Source organism: Paramormyrops kingsleyae, chromosome 4 (genome assembly GCF_048594095.1).
Source record: "Paramormyrops kingsleyae isolate MSU_618 chromosome 4, PKINGS_0.4, whole genome shotgun sequence".
NCBI lineage: Eukaryota > Metazoa > Chordata > Actinopteri > Osteoglossiformes > Mormyridae > Paramormyrops > Paramormyrops kingsleyae.
Genome location: NC_132800.1, coordinates 41,291,387 through 41,313,681, shown reverse-complemented (window position 1 = coordinate 41,313,681; position 22,295 = coordinate 41,291,387). Strand labels below are relative to the sequence as shown.

At 39.6% G+C, this 22,295-nt stretch overlaps 1 protein-coding gene across 14 annotated transcripts in view; it reads left to right on the top strand.

Moving 5' to 3' along the window:
• Nucleotides 1-9,741: 9,741 nt before the first annotated feature.
• The window catches only part of mllt10 (MLLT10 histone lysine methyltransferase DOT1L cofactor), a 41,194-nt gene continuing 28,640 nt past the window's right edge, over nt 9,742-22,295 (top strand). For 2 of the 14 annotated variants that reach the window (XM_023841211.2, XM_023841210.2), the window contains exons 1-5: nt 9,746-10,174; nt 12,279-12,358; nt 17,415-17,540; nt 18,619-18,673; nt 21,805-21,914. In XM_023841211.2, coding sequence (XP_023696979.1) covers nt 10,012-10,174; nt 12,279-12,358; nt 17,415-17,540; nt 18,619-18,673; nt 21,805-21,914 — 534 coding nt within the window. In that variant the 5' untranslated portion in view covers nt 9,746-10,011. Of the gene's footprint in view, nt 10,175-12,278; nt 12,359-15,893; nt 15,930-17,414; nt 17,541-18,618; nt 18,674-21,804; nt 21,915-22,295 lie in introns of those variants that run through there. The other 12 variants (XM_023841213.2, XM_023841209.2, XM_023841220.2 and 9 more) reach the window with 11 other exon arrangements.

Below are 22,295 nucleotides of genomic sequence, written 5' to 3'. Positions count from 1 at the left end.
TATATATATATATATATATATATATGATCATACATTACAAAAACATATACAATATATTACATCATTTAATATATTGTACATTGCCCTCTACGTCTTCTACGAATTCTTCTGTGAACAGTTCCTTACTTGAACAGTACCTTACTTAAACTTAAACACTACACGCTTGCATGTCAGACTGAACTCTCTTTGAGAAGTATAGAATATAGAACTTTATATAATACAAATAACACATTAACATATATAAATATGGGGAACACCATGAGTCATGAAAATTTTTTATTGCTATGTGGCAGTTATACATGATGCCGAAGTAAATAAACTTCATTATATCATCAATTACGTTCTGACTTCACTAATTTTGTTTTACCAAAGAATCGATAAATACCACATGCCACTGATTCATTTAAAAGTGATGTATAAATGAAAAATGATCATTTAACAACCGGTGAGTCAGTGTGTGTCTGTTTGTGTGGATAATGTTTATATTATGTTGTGGGGACCAAATGTTCCCCACAAAGTAGTAAAAACCTGTTATTTTGACGTTGTGGGGACCATTTTTCCGGTCCCCGCAAAGATCTGCGAACGCAATCAGAAATCTAAAAATGGCATTTCGTTTGATGGTTAAGGTTAGGGCTGGGTAGGGGTTAAGGTCGTCATTTTGGGATTAGAGTTCTTCCCATAGAAATGAATGGAGAACCCCACAAACACATAATTACAAACCTGTGTGTGTGTGTTGGGGGAGGGGGTTACATATATCTACTCATATATTATGCACCAAACACAGATGACATGGCAAGAAAGTATAAAGTTCGCTTACACTATGGAGCAGATAGGTGCTCTCGGCTTAAAGTCGTAAAACATTCAATACTGTTATTATTACACGCAATATCGGACAGATAATGCTTAGCTGATGTACCGCTGTTCTGTCTAATTACAAATAGCTTTTTATGGCTCATAGTAGTTATTGGAGTGATGTTACTGCTAATTGTGTAGTGTTGATCTTGTACTGCCGACTTACACATTGTTTACAGGCGTTTTATCATTCTGGCGAGGCCCTCGGGATAAATTCTTTTGTGAAATAATAAAAACAAAAAGTCAGAAGTGCTTAATATTTTAGTTATCTCTCGTAGGTATCTATGAAAGAAAACAAACAAACAAAGTGTCTTCATATTTTACAACGTTTTTTCTTTCTTTGTATGTCTATTAATTGAATGCATCTGTGGCTATTATTTAAATACTTGTAAATCACCACAAGTTTTATTTGTCTGCCATGGTCTAACAAGCGAGGGTAGACCTTAATTTGCTTCTCTCTTGTGGGAAATGTTTTAAGGTTGAGGTCGGGTAGAAACGCCCCTAAATTTTAAATTCTGTCAATTCCCCAATGCAGTTGAGCAAAATTTTCCAGGACCCAGAAAATAAATATTAATTACAGAGCTAACCCATTTATGTTCACAATGTTTTAGAATTGGAAAGCTTTCCCGAAAATGTTCAGTATTTGCTTAAAAATAGCGCACAGTAGCAATAATGATTTATTTTAGAAGAATTTCTCTGTACAATGCATGCTTTTTTGGTAAACATTTATAATACACGTATAGTTATTGCGAGTTGCTGAGATGTTGGACGTAACATCCAAGTCAATTCACACAGAGACATTTGTAAGGCAATTCTTAATACATACACGTCAAAAGCAACATAAACTATTAGACGAAAAGGTCTCAACGCCACTATTCTCGTGTCAGTTGGAGTTTGTGAACAAAACATGAACAGTTGGTAAAATGCTTAAGTACATTCACTTATGACATCGACATACTAGATCAATTAAAAATCAAACCACGTAAACATGTGTCAAATTAAGATAACAATAATAATTATTTGTTATTTAGAAACACGGTGTGCGCAAGAAGTAGCCGTGCGTCGATTAAATGAATTTCAGATAAAATACTCAGAACAATTCTAGCACAAGTTAAAGTTTAGACGGCAACATGTAAAGGCAAGTAAATTTAGTTATATTACACAAACCCATGGAATGCCTGCAGGACACGCGTCAGGCCCATCAAAAGCTGGGTGATGATTATTTTCTAAAATCATTCGTCTACCTACATGTAGAAATATGTAACAAACTTCATAACATTCTCCAATATCCATATCATTTTAGATCAGTTTATTGTGACACTTGATTTTTTTAAACACACACACACACACACACACACACACATGTAGGGTAAACATACCCTTATGGGGACCGCTCATTCATTTCAATGGGAAAAATGCTAACGCTAACTATGACAACCTTAACCCCTACCCTGCCCTAACCATAACCATAAGTAACCTAACAAAAAGTTATTGCATTTTTAGCTTTTTCATAGCAGTCACCGATTTTTATAAAATAGAGTTTTCCCTTATGGGGACCAGGAAACCGGTCCCCATAAGGGAAAAAACGGATATTTATCACGTTATGGGGACATTGTGTCCACATAAGGATAGGTAAACCCGCTCTCACACACACACACACCTATTTATTTATTTATTTATTTATTTATTGCTTGTTCATTTGTTTGTTTATTGTGTGGACACATTTGTCCTGCTCACTGACAGCGTGTTCCTGAAGTTATCCAAATGTAAGTCCTTAATAAACAGCTGTCCTCTTACGCGGGAAATTCTGAATGAATGGAAACCGGTATAACAGTAGTTTGAAGGTCGGAAAATAGAAACATTAAAAAATGTCTAAATTGTGCACTAAATAGTTTCAGCCATACATAATTCTTCTTAAAAAAATAATTGCGTAAAAGGTGGGCTCAGGGATGTATAAGTTAAGTGGTCTCGATTTGTGTACAGCATCTCCTGCCTTTAAAAGCAGTTTTCAACGAAGTCTCCCTAGCCGGCAGCAGGCAGGAATGTGAGACCAAGCAGCTTGAGACCGCAGGTGGATTTGGGCTACGTTTCGGGATTATACGCCGCTCCTCCTCACATGTGATATTAATGGACGAACGGAGCGGCACAGCAGACATGGCCGGCCGGTGTAAGACTTTAAAAATTGATGGCGGTCATGAGGCAGCTGTCCAGCTGAAGGAGTGAGGGGAAGGAGGAGCCCCCGCAACAGCTTCACCTGGGATACAGACACAGTACAGGAGTACAGGATTGGGAAGCAGTTAAGTTTAATAATTTTGTCTCTGGTTGCGTGCAGATATGGACGTCAGTTACCAAAGACAAAGAAAAGGCCGAAGATGTTCACATTGTTGACTTCCATAGCTTCTCACCGTAAAAAATAACAATAATATTTCCACTAGTATCCCTGTCGCTGCTAATATTGTTTCTCCGTAGTGCTGAAAATAACACGATATGACTTTAAGGACCATGATTAATTCCAATCAGACTGCCATGATTGCCCAGATTAAAGGTGATAAAAGGCTTTGGAGGGAATAAATACGTTTAAAAATCCTCTTGTATTACTCATAAAAACTATAGTCGCTGGCGCTCAGATTCAGAATTTCAGAGCGCGAAAATTTCCACGTGCGTGTTACCCCAGAGGTATTAAGGACAGTGTAGCACACTATTATTAAAGTATTATTACAGTATAAAGATGAAATGCCACAGAAAAATTGACAAAAGACATCACTGATGAACAATTAACTACTTTTAGTCTGGTTGTCTGGTTTGCTCTTGTCTTCTTTCCTTGTAGGATTACAAATCATGCCTTTTTTACAATTGAAGCGTGGCAGATTTGGCAATTATATATTTTTTTTCATTCTTGGTGTGAACTGAGTGATAAACCGTTTTGTCATATAAGCAGGTGGATGAATATCTCGCACAGCTGGTGAGGCTTCTGTTCAGTGGTTTATGAAAAAGGAGAAACCTGTGGAATTAAAACTTGGTCAAGGCAAATTGTGAAAAAATGATGCGGCTAAAGGTTTTCATGCTTGATAAATAGGGAAGGAAAGAGGAAAGAAAAATGACAACCTACTGATATTTGCTGTAGGGGCTAGATTCATAAGGCTGGGCCAGGAGTGGGTTAATGCTGTGATATTCTGGCTTTGGCTCATAAACTGCATTTTTTACCCCTCCTGCTTATCACAAGCTTAACAGCTGCAGCTTAGGACAACATTTTAATATAAATCTACCTATCTGGTGAGCCTTGAGTCCCCTTCTAAGCTGTGACTATTTCAAGAGTATTCTTATGTCTTGCAGGTGGATAGTAGTTTGGAATTAATCTTGGGCATATACTGGAATCCCAAATTCTCTATTATGCCCATTTGTGCCCAGTTTGGGATGTGTATATGTGAAAACCATGCTCGAATCCAAAGCATTTCACCAAACCACCAATTTTGATACAAGACCCAAAACCTATTGGGGTTTCCACATAAGATGTGATTCCTGCTGAATTATACTTGCAATTTCCTATAGTTTTGATGCTGTATTTAAAGAAATGTGAACCACCTTCTATGCAATGGTGGAAATTGATTTCAAAACTCCCTCTGTGTGTTTGTGTGTGTTTGTGCATATATATGTTGCAAGTCCTTTTGCATATATATTTCCATTTCTCAAGTTTTTCTTATTATATGTGAATGATATAGATGCAGGCATATTTTACATGCTAATTTCATATTGTGGTAAAATATGCAAGTGACAGAAAAAAAGACATTTCTGACACAGACCAGGGCCTCAACATGAGCAGTGTGAACCCTTCATCATTGTCCCGGACAGAAATTGGTTGTATTTTAAGATGGCGACCGCTGCATTTATGCAGGAAATTGATGCACGCACTTCTGTAAAAGTCACATAATCGCTGTCTCATAAATGCTATTTAAATGATGGAGGAAATGGAAAAGACCCACTAGAGCTTTGTCACACAGCTGAGGCCAGTGAGTGTCCAGTCCTTAGTGGTGTGTCTCTGTCCGGGTGCGTCCAGAACACCCTGTCCACAAACAAGACCCAGGTCATTCAAAGGAAACATTACAAAAGCTAAAACTGAGCATTATATGTATTATGGAAACATATATAATCTACACAATTATAATACATGATTCATATACTATTAATATAGTATTATATTCTTTTTTCTGCTCAGCATGCAATGGATCAAGACTATTTGGAGACTTTATGGTTGGGTAGATATCTACATAATGTCTATGGGTCACATTCCAAGGGTCACATGACAGGTTACACATGGCCCTCCATGGCCCTATGACAATGTGGAGTGGGGCTATCCTCGCTTTGTGCCTCTACTTCATGGAATTTATCTTTCTACCGCGTCTCATCCAATCTACATCATACATTTGTATTATTTCACTGCTACTGTCAGTCAGTTTCCCAGAGTGCGTTTGCAAGATTCCTACAATTTGCTTCTGCTGTGATCCGGTATAGGGGCCAGTACTCCATGTATCTGCACTATTAAGTCCAGTCTGAAAGCTCTGGTTATATTTCGATGGAAAATCTGTCTGTATTGCTGGTGTCAAGTCTCGATGCACTCACAATCCCCTAATACTGCACATCGTGGTGATTATGCTCTTTCCTTCAACAAAGTTAACCCTCCATGAAGTCTCCAACTTTTTACTGTGTCCTGACAGTTGTGTTTTAGTTCATGAATAGGCCTTTTCAGGGATTTGTATGCATATTCAGACGGCTCACGTATTTAGAAATCACATATTTTTTTCTGCTGGAAGGTACAATAAAGATTATGGGACTTTCAAGATTAAATGTCTGAGGCACATCCTAAGCTATGTAAAAAAGGGGCTCTGACATCAATCACCACATTACATCACAAGCAAGTTCCTGAGGCCCCCACCCCCTTCCACCTCCCCCCACCCCCCACATCCCCTGCGTATGGGATACAAACTCAGCCAGCTTCTGCTGGGCACTGTTTTTCGAGCTATTCTGAGGAGGAAAGGTCTTCTTTCTCCCCTACTCCAATAGGAATAGGTGTAACATCTGCTTTCCGTTGTACCACAAAAAGGTGTTTCCTGCCGAACAAACACAAGCGCATAGCGAATGTCGCAATACATTATGCATCTCAGTCCGCGGCTGTGTTCCCCTGTAATTGCACTTGACAGGGGGGAAAAGAGCGCGGAATTTGCTCTGCTGCGCTGTAAAGAATTAAGAGAAAATCCAGCGCGGAGCAAATACGCGCCAGTTCGTGATTCAGCCGGTGTTTGCGGACTCTGACCTTCTGATGTGCAATGTTGGACAACCTTAGGTCTCACGTTATTTTCAGCAGTAGTGAGAAAAAGCATTTGTTTTCCAGTCTTTCAAAGTTATTATTATTATCAATTATATATTTTTAAGTATTTTTATTGGCAGTAATGGGTGCAATTAAAACGCTTGATCTGAATTATAAGATTAAGAAGTGAATACTTTCCCCAAATCCTCTACAGCTATGTCAAAACACCGAAACTAGTTCAGGCGCAAGCTGACTGATATGTACAGTAATGACAGGTTTCCTTTCACAATGATATTTTTTGTACCTCCTATATTCTGTATCTACTCCTTTTCATCTTTGATTTTGCTCTCAAGTCGGATTAATTCTAAATTAAAATAAGATTTTACGTAAGATTGCAAAAAGGCCAAATAGAATATATATAGGATAGGATTTTATTGATCCCACAGTGGGGAAATTTGTGCGTTATATGAATACGCTTGTATAATCTTAATATTAATATATCATTAATGTGTAGGCATTTATTTATTTTCCTGGTCTCACACGAGCACAGCACGGTAATGAATGAGATAAAACATTTAACCGTACTTTATGTCCGCTGCAATATTTTTTGCAAAAACACTTACATTTTAATGTGTAGTTATGTAACCTCCTGGTTTTCCATATTTGGGCAAAATCATCTATGTCAGTGCAGATGGTAAAATGTAAATTTTTCAATATCGCCGCTTCAAAAAATGACTCGAATACTGTAAAATATCAGTAAATGAACATTAACGAGGCTGAGTGCAAATGCTTTCTGATGATTTTCGCCGGGTTTTCATAACGGCTCGGCTCCCAGGTCACAGAACGTCAGCGAAGACCCCTGCGGCTGCAATAAACGTAAAGGAAGGAGAAACAACGCGGACAGAGATGCTGAGTGCTGCCCCGCGTGCTCCGGGCCTCCGTCAAAGCGAAACAAAATCACTAATCAAAATAAAACACGAAGAAAAAAAAAACGAATGATCTTGGGTTGTCATTAGTACGGGTCCTTTTATATATCGTCTCTTAATTTAGTATCAGTTCCCATCACTTTAAAAACTAAACTCTCCTTTAGTCAGTTTTTAAAACGTCGATTTTTGTGGTATATAAGACATTGAAACACTTAAATTTCAGTAAAATTATATTGCAACTATGCTTAAAATTTATTTGTACTCATCTGTACTCTTTGACCTTTAGTTGCTAACCATTTAACAGTCATGACCATGTACAGGAAAATACCCAAGTATCTTTGGTTTTTGGTGAAATGTAAAGTCCTGGCCTCAAAAAGTAATGAGCATAACCATGCGCAGAGTAAGGTAAAATGGCCTGGTTAGTTTCAATTCAGAGACAATTTGACATTTAAAAAATAAGCATAAAAACATGATTATTATACTGCATGGCAGACGGATGTTAATGTTTCTGAATCTGGAAGAATAAACGTACATTTTTTTTTTTTGATCTCTGGAAGATAAGATGATCATCTCATGAGCGTGAAGGAACAAAATTCCGTAGATATGGGATCAGCATCGGGATTTTTAAAAGCACAACAACAAAGATTGCCTCTCTTCTGTCAGAGAACTGTCATTTGGTAATTCAGCAAGGCACTAAATCACGCCGTAAGGGGTTATAGAGGCAATTTAGCCTTTCTCAAACACAGCTCAGTCACAGCCAAGAGCTCAGTTAGTCCCAAGCTTAATCAAGTGCAAGTAGTGAAAATCATTCTGCTATTTCACTGGGTCGGGTTGCTTCAGCAGCTGTCCTCCTAACCCCCTTTGTTCTCCAGAACTATAATAGGTTTCCTGGCTCCCCCCTGCCCCCCATCTCATTCCGAATGTAGACTCTGCATTTAAACATTCCAAAATTAAGGCAAATAATTGACAGTCATTCCTGGAGACCTTTCATTTTCCATATTACACAGACTAGGCTCGGGTGTCCTCTAAAATATTGCCAAACATCATGTTTCTCTGGAAACTAACATTATCACTGGGCATTTACGCAAAGCAGGAAGTAGCAATTGAAATGTCGATTTACACATTTAATTCAAATTAAAGTAAAAAACAACTCCTTTAAGGCCTTTTTTGCTCAATTGAAATTTGTTGTTCAGAGGATCAATAAAACAGATGTATTAAGCAGCTCTTCAATTTCTTAATCAGCAATTTCTGTTTTTTTTTCTGCTGATAGAAATAAAATATGTAGTTTGTATGCCAGCATGTCTTCCAAGTATTTGTCTTCCAACTGAATATCATAAAGCTACATTTGAGTAACACAAAATGTTTGATAGAACTATGTAGAAGGTATGCAGAATTCGATGAAAAGAATTGCCTCCCAAAATTAGGTTTAAGTTAAAAATGCAAACTCAAAAAACAGGCAATGCAACACATCCATTTTGTTGTGTCTTTAGGCCCTCTGGGCCACAGAAACAACAATTCAAAGTTTTAAAAAGAACCAGTCGAGTGAATTGTTTTGACAAACTCCATGTCCACACGGAAAAAGAAAACCACGCTATAAGGAAGATGACCTCATGCTCTTGTGTCACAAAAACACAAAGGTGTTTTGTTTTAATCCACTATGCATATTTTTCAAAATATAACATTCTTTCTATATTAAAATATAAATATGTTTATTTTCATGAAAAAGTATTAAAGTCCTGGTTTTTGCAGATTCCTATAGGGGGTAATCGGTAAATATGAATAGAGTGTAATCATTTTAAAATGGCACTAAATATATGAATAGCAAGAATTTCCTCCTGCAACCTTCATGACCCATTCTCGTCACTAAATCGTTAAAAGAGTTTCACAAATTGAAAATCAAAGATAAAGATTTCCTAATTTTCTAGCTAACTTATTCGTTTTAGTGGTGTTTCATTACCTTCGAAATACATAAATCGCACACAGCGGAAGTTAAAAAAAACGGGACCCAAATTAAGGAACGTAAGCCTAAATAGTCCCTCCGTTTTACGTCGTATTTTATTAACTTAATAACTAAGTTAAAACTCTCTCTTTCAATTTGCAACAAACAGAATTTCTATTTAAACTAAATCATCACCGTTAAAATTATGTACTTGGCGGATAAAATTGATCAATTCGACTAAATAACATCACAACATGACAATTTCACATCTACTACCTAAACTGATAGCAATATGGTAGCTCATTTTTCAAAACATAAACCTATCGTCTCCTGTGAGTCATGCAAAACTGTAAACAACAACTGACAATTCGATGTTTTGAACAGATGTTGAACACTAGTTTCTACTGCATCCACTGTAAAAAAGTATGCAACGGTTGTCCTATTTGAATTTTTACGTTAGGTACCCGGACTGATTAAAAAAATCATGGGTATTCCAGTTTCCCATAAACACAAGTTTTCCTAGGCGGCTGAATGGCATCCATCCTTCGTTCAGCTCTTCCCACTCTCGCATTCCCCTTGAATTCTTTCCATACATGAAGGATTTCAGCATATATTCCAAAGGCTCAGCCCTCGCTGGCCGTAAACTCCATCGCCATAGGATAAGGCAGCACGAGACGACACTTCCCGGGGACTTCGCGGAGCCAAAATGGCGTCCAAAGCCAGAAAGTAGCCAACCAGCTCCCAGCTTGTTCGTTCTGTCCAAGACGCGCATGCGCGCGAGCGACCTCAGGGTTTGCGTTTCCTCGCAGTGTACTCATGAGTGGAGTGGTACAGTGGAAGCTAGCCTGCTAGTCAAGGGGCTCATCAAAGTCAACAACATGGCTTTTTCAAAAAGTGGAACCTAACCGAAATTAGCCTAGAAGGAAAGCGGAAAGATACTGTCGCTAAACGTTTTGGTCCTCTTTCTTTTTTTGCTCGCTTTTTCTCAATAGATGGTATCCAGCGAACCGTCTCTAGCAGTGGAAGACGACTACATCGCCAATAATATGAAGGAGATGATTGGAGGCTGCTGCGTTTGCTCAGATGAGAGAGGCTGGGCTGAAAATCCACTGGTTTACTGTGACGGGCATGGTTGCAACGTCGCTGTTCACCAAGGTAAAAAAGAAAACACGTAACGCTGGCTGTAAGAGGCCTTGCTTGACACCTTTGCTTCCTAGGTAACATGTGCATGTCCCGTACGCTGTTTAATTAGTAGGGGGTGCGCTGTTTACACTTCGTAGAAATACTCCGGTCAGGTACACGTTCAAGGCCTCGGATTTAGCAAGTCGGCCGCCGATGGCCGACAGAGGAAGCGTTTGCTGGGTCGCCTAACGGCGACGCGGGATCGAATGAATTGTAAAGTTGTCCACATGTCATGTGACCGTCATTAAGAAAATGAGAGTGACTGCGGTGTACGTGATGTGTTTGGGAAGGGAGGGGGTACGAGGTGCGGCGCGTGCTTTCCCGGTGGAAAAAAAAGTGCGGCTGCGCGCGCCGCGTCAGCGGTTTCCTGTTAGGTGGCTCGGCGCGAATATGTCAAAATGACACCTAGAGTCCATGAAACCGGTCGTAGTTTTTATCACATTATTCCATGTTTGTGTATCAGGTTTTAGCGTGTACAGAGAGAGAGAACATTACTCTTTGAAACAAGGACTTTGGTCTCGTCATGTTTCGTTGGTCTTGTTTTGTATGGCGTTAAACGTTTTATCGTGTGGAATCAGTCGTAAGTGTTCTGTAATAACGTCGAATCTCATTTATCCAAAAAGGTCGAAACGAGTTAACTGTAATACGGCATTTTTGCGACGCGCTGCATGAAGTTTCCATGGAAACAGTATGCAGACTCTATCCAGACAGGTGCTTCACGCCTGTTTTAGCTTTTGCATTTTTATCATTTGTAAATATTACATATGGAAGAGTTTTTTTAAACCCCAAACGTCCCATAATTTTACAGTTTTCCCCACAAACGTACGAAATACAGTAGTTGGATAAAGCTGCTGTCCTTATTAGTTTATGATTTTAAATCTATTTACATCATTTCCATCTAAAGATAACTAAATAATGAACAGGAACAGAGTAAAAGCAGTAATAGTACTCAGATGCAAATTATAGTTTGGTATAAATAGAAAATTACTCATTATTGTAATAATTTTAAATGTAATATTTAAAATATGTAATTAACAATAAAATAATGATTTAAGTGACCTTATCTCGCAATGATGATCAGGAAAACTAAATTTCTAGACATTTTCAATGCAGAATTGCGTGACATATTTAGATGTTGAACTGTTATCGTGTTTTTGATTTTAATTTGTCGTTTTGTCTCTAAATTTGTAATATAATTTAAACCTCTGTTTACTACAATCAGGTGCAAGCTTAGTAACATTAGTCCTGTGTATATTTAGGAGTTCTAGAGTATGTACACATAAATATTTAATTTCTTTTTCTCAGATTCCTGCACTCTTTAAGTAAAGCTAAATAAATCGTTATTGCTTCACAAGTTAGGACAAGACAATATTTTGGCATGCTTTAAGGTGTTTTGGTGCTCCACATGTTTTCACTGTGATCATGACTTTAAGCTATTGAATATTTTATGTAAAACTGTGGAAACTGGCTTGATTATTCTGTGGTACTCTTACCGTTTAGATCAGTGGTTTAGGAACCACTGTTTGTAGTTGTAAATTCTGTCTTTTGTGTTCTCCGCCTTGACCACAACTCAGCAGGGGCCCAGCTCAAGGCTTTGATGTCCGGTGACCATGAGATGTCCTCCTTCATAGGCTGAAATGATTGTGAAAGGGAGAACTTTAAAATGAAATTGCTCAGATTCCAAGCCCATTTGTATTTACACTTGTTCATAAGCACTTGTAATTTTTGGATTACAATACAGCAGTCCCATACTGATAGTGACAATGAAAAATGACTTTGAACTGAAGTTTGAGTATAATGTACAATATTTACAATTATATGTCTAGCATATCAGCCACTTTGTATATCATTTAGACAAGGCAATGCTTTTTATGATAAAGACATGTTCCAACCTGGACAATGAACACCTTCTCCTGCAGCATAGGCTTAGATTTAATGTTTTTATATATTGAATTTATATTATTTGAACTAATTGGCAGAAGAGAACATCTTTGTTCCCATTGTTTTAATAACATTCTACTCTGCTTATTGGTACATGAGCAGCAGAAACCTTATGTTCATTTTGTCCTGATTACAGCCTGCTACGGCATCGTGCAAGTCCCAACCGGCCCCTGGTTTTGTCGAAAATGTGAATCCCAGGAGAGAGCAGCTAGGGTGGTAAGTAACTTAACCTGCATTAATAATTGTTACCCTACATTTTCCCAGCTAAAGGGCAGGAGGATAGTTCCTGTGAACTTTAGCACATAAGAAATCTGCAGTCATCTGTTGAATATATTGGATTACATAAAGTATTTTGTATCTTACTGAGTACTAGGAATGTGCACGTTATGATCACAAGAAATATGTCTGTCTTGTAGCAAGCATTCTGTTTCTATTGGTAAAAGTTAAACTTTTACAGTTGACTGATTGCTGCTTGGTGGATTTGAGTTGCGATTTTTTTCAGCCTCCATCCATCTGCTCCCTGCACTATAAGTGTATCATGGATCTCTGACACCCATGATGACACAGTTTCTTTCATGAAGTCATAAATCACTATTCTTTTGTTTGGTTTGCTCTCTAATTTCATTGCTTATCAAACACAACAGCCATATTTATTCCTCCAGGGTCTCAGCTGTGCGGGAACGGAAATACCGTTTGATTCTGTGGACTGTTACTCCCAGACAGTTTAATTTCTGCATGTTATTGCATGTTTTCCACAATGGATCTGATAAAGTATGAGAGTATTTTCCAAAAGGTAATTTATGATCTCCTTGAAATTCATGATATTAAGATTGAAAGATTTCATTCTTTTCACAGAGTTGAGGAAGCTGAATGCTTATGGAAGTACTAATATTTCCCAATTTACCAATATAGCAGTATTTCTAAAATATTTTTTTTTTATGGAATGATTTCTGATCTATTTGAGAACCGTTTAAAATGTTTTGTTCATGTTCATAACTTCAAAAGCATGTTTTAAAGGAATTTTATAACTTCTGCGAAGGGATCATCTAAAATAATGGTCAGCGTTCATACCTGTCTTGCTTTTTTCCATTTTCATATGCAGTTTTGTTATATTGTCAGCTGTCAGTCATATTGGCGGCAGAGTTTGACGTTTAAGAATGTAGTTGGTGTTGCTATAGAATTGTAGTAATGCAAGCAGCTTGAAGGGTCTTTATTATAATGGAAAAGTTTTTGCTTAGATTCCATGTGCTTTGCAATTAGCAATAGCTGAAAGGCTCAAAGACTTGTATGATCACAACTTGTGCATTGGAAGACAGACGTCACATGGTACTGAGAAGCTGTCTCAGCTTTTGAAGCTGGGAGAAGATGTTTACAACTCTTTAATTATCTTTACAGGAAAATTAACATGGGTACTAATATCACCAATAACCATATTTTTTCATATTTTTATTGGGATCTGGCACTGAGTTACCTTGCACATTAAGCATTTATTAATTTTGCCCATTTGGAACTCATTAGTCCTTTGAAAGTGACAGTTGAAGTCCTTAGGCACAAGATTCATTTAGGGTGGTGTTTATATTTGCAATAGACCTTAAATATATTTTCAACAAAAGCAGGTGAAGCAGAACTTGCCTTAAAAATATTTAAAATGCATACCCATATTCTTTTTTAGTCAAATGCTCTGTGTTTTTGGTTTACTGCTGGATGTCTCTTCAGTCTGTTCTGCTGGGGTGTGCTGGTCCTCAGTTGGTTGCTCCTGAGTTCATGTTCTGAATTAAAAGGATGTTTTGCTTCTGGTCTTGCTAATATCCTGGTATGTTGGCTTCAGTGAATGTAGAGCACTGACTTTAAAGTGCTTACACCTCAGCACTGCAATTTAGCCTCTCAGGATGTTAATTGAGCTGGATGTAGGAAACATGTTGTCACTGAACGTACAAATATGTACACAAATGGTACACTCTGTTAATGCCCTTTATCCATCAGTTAAATGTATGGTATTGCCTGTCTTGCTTATTATGTAAGACCTGTGTTATGAAGGCTTGTGTACTCTGGCAGAAGCTAGACCACTCAAGTTATTTGCCTTCCTAGTATGCACAGTATGTTAATCTTGTATGATGAAGATGCATGTGTTCTATTAAAGCCAATCCCATTTCTCTTCTGTGCTATAATAGCAACAAACATAGCTCTCAAAATTTCGTCTTTATCAGCAGTGGTAGCATCCACCCAGCGCTCAAGGCAAACATAAGATTTTCGAATATTTCAGTTGTAATCTAATGTGACAAAATGGTTTAGAAGAACCCCATTGAAAATAAAACGCTGCTCTATTCTTTATCAATCATATTGATTGCATATTATTATATGTGGCCTACAGAAGGTTGCATAGTTCCCCATTTTTCAGACTGGGTGTGGAATTTTCTAAATCTGTTAACTAGTCTTTTAGATGTCACAGAAATCGCATTTTGTCTTGCTTTTAGTGAGGTGAGATGTTTTCTCTGGTTTCTAAATGTTTACTATAATGGGAATGTGGCCTGACATGAATTTGTGTAATGGTACACTATGGTAATGGTACCTCAGTTGACTCAACCCACTGCATTGACATCCAGAAAAAAACTGATGATGAATCATTTCTGTGCTGCAGTAATTTTTGGACCAACTGTGTTTTCATTAAACAAGAATATCAGACTTCATACCAGGTGCTGTTATCCTTTTTTATGAGATGCTTGGTTGCAGAATAATCCAAGGCTATATCTGATTACACAGAAAAGTTATTCCCTCTAATCATTTCACAGTGAAGCCATTCTCACTGAGGCCATGTGCAGTTTTCAATCATACGACACTGAGGTACAGGTAGTGGACAATGAAATGGAACGTAATTTGCATTTTGTTTACTAATCTGTGTGGCCCTGGATGCAAAATGCCATGCTATGGATACAGTATGGAAGAAGAATTAAAGATTACTTGATTTTTTTTATTTTTATTCTTTTGCTGGGATCGGGCGTCCTTATTCCTCTTTAATTTCTCAGTGATAACAGCTGTTATAGCTTTAGATAGTTCTGCAAAGGGACTGCAAAAGCCTACCTTCATTCTTCTTGTTTAAACCATCATGGTGTTGCCTTCTTGAAATTTGCTTGTTCCAGCAGTGAGTAAAAGGTGCGCATAATGCCTCAGGAAGGTGAAATATAAGGTTGCATGAATACTGCCTGTTTGGGCTTTTACTGCAGGAACTAGGCACCTCCAGAGTTTGTGGAGGTTCACCACGATTCTGTGTATGGAGGATGTGATAAAAGACTGCTGATCATACTTCTTGAAAATTCTCCTACTTCTGGACACAAACACACACATTGTAAGTTATATGTACACAGACAATTGTTTTTTGGTATATTTTGCTTTCTTCTTATATTGACACAGTCCTAATGTTTCCCTTTGGAGTCCGAAGTAATATTTCCACATCTGGATATCACTTCTAAGATTCTTGTGCCATTTTAGAGATTTCTGCAGCTGTTTCAGCATGTTGCCACACATTGACAATTACATCCCAGTCAAAGTGCCGAGGCCTTACTAGTATAGTGCAGATCTCTGGCATCTGGTCTTGGAGCAGATCCGTTGTACATTCCTGCAGCCTCACTAACCACAAAGCATATTCAAGATCATACCTTTTTGTTTTTTTTGGTGGATGATAGAATTTAAATTCAATTATTTGTTTGTTTGTTTTTTAGTTGACTCTTCAGTTGGAAACCTAGATTTGCTTCTAGTTTTTCTTCACTAGATGGTGTGTTTCCTGCTGCAGGTATAACTCTTACTGTTGTTTGCCTTTTATAATTGGGAGAATGTAGCCTTTTGGTAGTTGTTGAACCTCTGGCCTAAGTAGCGTCCCATTATTATTTGTATGTTGTTTTGAGCTGTGTATTTGGAGCTGTGTTTAAGCCAATTTCTGCAGTAATTGTTTCAGTCTTTTATGGTAAACAACTGATTTTTATAAGGGTTTTATTATAAAGTTATGCTATCTATATTTCTGTTGTGACCTTGTCTGTTGTGACTTGTAGGGAATCATCCCTCCGTACCTCTGCTAGATAAAACACAGATGGTATTCAGTGAATCAAGCAATGAATTGAACTGAAACATGTGGACACATTAAGAGGGATGCTGGGGTGTGCTAATGTTGTTCCAAAAAGACTGTGTGAGGCAGTAAGGTGTCTGACATAAGTCATGTGTTTGTCCTTTAACTGTCACTGTGGTATGCGCTGTAGGGAGGCTCAGAGCAACAGATGAGTATGTGTAGCTTTTCTCAAAGACTAAAGTCTATGGGAGTAAACCCTGGGTTTCTTGGAAAAGTTTTATCTAGCAATGAATAGTCGCCCTGAGAGAAGGTGATTGGTTGTGTAAAGGACTTCTTTACCATGAGAGAGAGAGAGCTTAAAATCTCATCTGTAGCTAGATTGTGGAAAAGTATATAGCTTTTATGTTTGTGTGTTTGTATGGCAAAGAAAGACATATAGAGACTGTGTGCTTCACGAGCAGGGAGGGCAGAGGTTGTGGACATTTAATCAGGAAGCAAAGAAATGCCAGTGTGTCTTTCCTATTGCCCAGCCCCCATCTGCTGAAATTTGTCTGGACCATTCTGCTTGTAAAATGTCAGCAGGCTCAGAATGATGTGGGGACAAATATCTACCCGGTTGAGTTAAACTTTTACCTAGGGAGTAATGATCCCTTGTGTTTTAATAATGATGATTGTTATAGAAATGGATATTAATATGGCTCATGCTTTTATCCAAAGAGGCTTAAGGATTTTGGAATTGGGTTATTGCTGGAAGCTATCTGGGTGACATTGCTCAAGGGTACTTGGGAGTTGTGCAGTGCTGATTTCACCACGTTAATTGAAAGTCCTCCAGAGCAACACTGTGATCACATCCTTCCAGCTATGATAGTGTGGGTTAAATTTCAGTCTAAGGCAGCCTCCTATATAAAATGGAATCGTCACTAATTTAGGGCTTCTGGGAGCCTCACTAATTTAGGGCTTCTGGGAAACACTAGGCTAGTTCTTGTTTTGTTTATCCATCATACTCAGTCATCTCGTCCTTCTCTCCAATCCTCTTCAAAATGCTACAGCTCTCAGTGTTTCATAGATGCGTATGTATTTTCCTCATGTATGGAAAATGGAGGCTGCCATGGCCAGGTCAGGATCCTCTGCTTAGTCGTGTCAGGGAGCCCCCATACTAAACACAAGCCTCCTGTGTGTTCCATGTGTGCCCCTCCTTCCCCATGTGCACTAAAGATTAAGGGGTGGAAGGGAAGAAAGGCCAATCAGCAAGCCCCAGATGGAGGAGGACGGTCTGCCACCCACCACAAAGATGCGGAGGACGAGGGACATGCCAAAAGTTTAAAAACTATGAATACATGGGTATGTGGCCTGTCCATTTCAACACATCTTTTTTTTTTGTACCACCAGCAAGATTCAAGGCAAGTTGTAGTCCTTTGCAGGTCATCTTTCAGTTTAAGTTGAAGCATGTGCCAATAGCAAGTTTGGTTCCTCTGTGTTATAAGACTGATGCAGGGGTGGGCGAATTAAGTCTCTAAATTCCTTCTAGAAGGACCAGCATGATGCTTCCACCTGAAATATGTCACATAACTCCCAATTTTTTTTAAAGATAAGATTTGTGAATTTCGTATTGCTGGAAGTAGAATTTATATACACCAATAAAGTGATCCTTCTTTAACAGAACAGCATGACCCTTTTTGTTGTCAAAAATCATTGTCATTTCAAATCTCAAATGACAGGCATGCATGTGGTTTTCATATCACCATTCCAGTGCAGTGTTCATAGATGGTTTCATTTCCCCTTTTCTGGGTGCATCAGCTTTTAAGGAACCTTCTCTCTATTCTTTTCTGTTCTGCAGTATGTTGTTGGTTGGGTCATGTGAAATGTTGCTGTGATGTCCACAATAAAGGTTCTATGACTGAACCTTTTTCCACAGTCTAAATGGGAAAACCTGGTCCCACCATTTAACTTGACATTATTGGCATGGCATTTTCCTGTCTTTATTTGGTCTCATCCTCCACAGTCCCACTCTTTCTTGTTCCACATGCAGAATGCATTTCCTATCAGAATAAAGAAGGTCTTGGTTTAATGGTTGCTTCTGGTTCTTTTTTGAATAAGTTGCCTAACAATGTTGAGAAAATAAAAAATGTTGCTGCAATAAAAGTGTAGATTTGAAGTTGACATTTTTGCACCCCCTCTTCTGCCATCTCATTACCTAAACGTGATTCAGAAATAGCCTTCCTTTTTCCTGTTTTCTTTTCTGTCCTCCGAGCCATCTACACCAACCGGTTCCCCTTCCAGGGTTCTCCTGAGAGCCGTGTCCAAGTGTCCACCGTGAACCTCTTTTTCCACAAGTGTGATCCCGTGGAGCCACCTGCCGTGTGTTTGCACTGGTGCAGTGTGGGCTATGTCTAAGACCTGTCTCTGTCTTCCTTCACAGAGGTGTGAGCTGTGTCCCCACAAAGATGGTGCTCTCAAGAGGACAGACAATGGAGGTGATCCCTTGCACTTTCTGGATAGTGTCTGGATGTGTGTGTCATAAAGCAAGCCCTGCTGTCTTTTGCAATTTCAGTCAGTTTTTAGAGGCTGTTGTCCTTTAAATATATGATACACTATTTAGTAAATAATACTGATAATACACTGTAGTTACTGTATAAGCAAACATCAGTACTTCCGGAATTGAAGGAGGAGCCAATGTGGGAATTGTCATGTGACTGTTTTGTGCTGTTCTGTTTTGCTCCTTTGTATAAAGAGGCCTGGTTGTGTGTCACGCTGATAGTCAGGTTAAGAACTCAAGCAAGGAGGTGCTCTTGAGTTAATGGAGGCAGTTATACTATTTACCGATAAATATAAATGAGCAGAACTGGAGGATCTGTGGTATGCATGTTAACATGAGCTCTCCACGGGTCCCCAGTACCCGAGGCTGCAAACGGCACGCTTCCTGAGTGTGGGCGGGCACCCGTAAAGCCGCCTGGCTCTGGCTTATGTCATTTGCAGATTGGGATCAGGACTTGATCGGCTGCAGCTGCTTTCTGGAGGATGTCCCAGTGGGCTGCTGAATGGGCATCTCTTACACCTGTTGGATTGCGCAATGTGTTAAGTTTATGGAGGGTTGGGGTTTGTCATAGGACTGCACTAATGCAGAATTAAGAATTATTTTAAGACTCATTTCTGTGTTTTTTGTTAGAGTGAAGGCCATTATGAACAAACTTAGGTTGCTGCAAGGTATTTAATAAAATCCCCAGGTTTCAAAATGAAGCTGTTTTTCACATTTGAGGGAATGATACTGCTGCCCTAGTTGTTCAGCAGAACTTATTTTTCTTTAATTTTTTTTTTAAAGACTCGTTCAATCTAATATGTGATCAGTAAAGGCTAAGTATTATAATGATTAAACAATAGCCTTGTAGATCGTAATTTAAAAAGCTCATTAAAATGTCTACAACATTACTCAGTGTAGCGCTGCTTGACAGTTAGCAACTACAGTCCTCAATTGTGGGTCAGAAGACAGCCAATCACAGGCTGTCCGTATGACGTGGTGGTGCTGGCGTCTGTTCTTTGTTTTGCTTCTCTCTGCTCCTTTAACTTGACCCAGTGTGTGACGCAGGGGAGTGCCTCCTCCGCTTATTTCGCTGATTAATCCAGCAGGGGACCTGTGGGTCGTTGGCACGCTCTGTGTGTGCCTAGGGCTTTTACGACGGGGAGGGACGGCCCCACGGGGTTGCCAGGCGGCCGCAGTCTCCAGCCATGTAGAGTTCACATAGAGGTCATGGCAGACTGTAAACAGGCCCACTGTGCCTCGCGAGGAGGTGTGGGGTTGCACGTGAGAGCCGCATGTCACCGCGCTCCCAGGGAGAGTGTACGTCATAAAATGTTTGCTTTTGTTTTTTTTTTTTTTTGTGGAATGACATAAACTTCATTCATAAACTGCTTGACTTACTCAGGGAGAACTGACAAGCTCCTAATTTCCTAGTGGCATGCAGAGTATAGTTTTAGTTTAAGCAGGATACAGAAAACACTTTTATGGATAGAAGAGTGTTAAGGGCTTAGTACCACTGTCACTAACACTGTGCATGAACGACCTATGGGCACATTTCCATAGAGGACTATGGAAATGGGACTAGGCAAGCCATGGCTCTTTGAGCCTAGCACAAGCCGCAGCCCTTTGTCTGGTATTCCTTCCGGTGGGACACCGGGCTCCTTCATCCTTGACTCAATACCATCCTTGACATCCTTGCACTGCCTCCTTCGCATCACCCTCTCGCATTGCCTTGGGATGTCATCCCCTGGGTTGTTTTTACAGGTGGGATGGCAGTTAAGCAGGACGAACGGCACATTAATCTGAAATAAAAACAACGGAGATGAGAAGGAAACTTGGCGAGAGGTGCCAAGGGGGGCAGGGCTATTAAAACTATTAAAAACGGAAGAGTAATGAACGATCTAGTTAAAAAGGAGGTTTATTTGCTCCTGCTCACTCCACTGGTAAACCCACGGCAGTCCCTTGAGGTCAACTTTCGGTGAAGACTCCTAAACCAGAACTTTTCAGGATGCCCGCTAATGTGTTAGTGTTCATGTCTGTCTGTGTCTGTCTCTCCGTCCGTCCAGTGGAGTGCTAGATGTCGAGTAGTCGTTTTCTTCTGAAAACCCAGTGCTCAGTCCAGAGTCTAACCTTGAGGATATTTATGAATACTGACTGTGATCCATGTGACCTCAGCATTGCATAGGAGTGCACAGCATACCGTTATATGCCCTTCAGTTTGAAACGGCCAGGAGTACAATGGGATTCATGCGTGGGTACTTCAACACCAACGTGGCTTTGCTAGAGGTGTCCCTGCCCCACACATCGGGTGAGAAGTTCAACGCTGGACCCCTTCTGCAGTTCGTTGGTTTTTATTGCTCTCCCTTTATTGCCAGCTGTGGTCTCTATCCTCAGACACAAGTCAAAGACAGTTCATCCCAGGGTTCATCTGGAGGTTTAGTTATTGTTCTACTAAATTGTATTAACACTCACAAATGACTTTCGCGCTCACAATTTCCTAGTGAGTTTGATGGTATTGAACTTTTAGCCCCCTGTCCCCATCTACCCAGCCACAATCTTGTTTTACAACTTGGGAGCTCCCTGGACATTAGTATGCAGCTGTGGGGGCCTGTGTGCCTCCTCCTCCGCAGTCAGGGTCATGTGGTGGAGACGGTCACTCAGCACGGTCAGCCATAATGACTTTATGTGGCGCAATGCTAACCTGGGGTGCAGACAGGGTGGCTGGGATTCATCTCTGCCGGATCTTTGGCTGTCATATAACGGTTGTGCTGTTCCAAGTGGTGCTTGGTTTTGAGGTTTTGTCTTCCCTCCTATTACTGTTTTAAAATGAGACCCACATGCCCATTCCAGCTGTTATTGATTATAAATGATCTTTTTTAAAAAATTCTGATGATTTTATTGAGAAGCTCATTTCAAACTTTAGCAGATGGTTTACACAGTATTTTTGCACCGGCTGCCTGTTAGTGGGGTGCAGCGGCGAAAGGGATTGTGTGTGAATGGACATTTCCACATGACGTGTAGTAAATCTGCCATTGGGTTTGCGGTTCTGCATGTGCGTCTGCATCGGTCATGTTTCTCTGCGACCTGCAGGTTGGGCCCACGTTGTCTGTGCATTGTACATCCCGGAAGTGGAGTTCGCCAATGTCTCCACCATGGAACCCATCGTGCTGCAGTCTGTCCCCCATGAACGCTACAACAAGGTATTTGGCCGGGCAGAGCAAACGGAACATTTGTCTTTGCTTTCTGAGACCAGATGGACAGTCGAAATGACACTTATTGGTGGGGCACTGCTTGCTGTATTCAGAAACCTGATCTGGTCACAACAGGCAATGGGGTGGGGGACATAGGAGTAGGCATAAAGCTTGTCCATCCTTACCCATGCTGATATTAGTAAGCAGCACTTTGCTAATAATTTTGTTGGATAGAATGCTTTGTTCACCTTGTAATTACTGGAAGTTATAAAATGTAAACATTTCTTTGCTAACAGTATGCTGCTTTGAAGTAATGTAGACTGTCTGTGCCAGCGTCCCTGGGTTGTGATAGGTGTTAGAGAAAATGCCATTAGTCTTTTTTATTTGGCT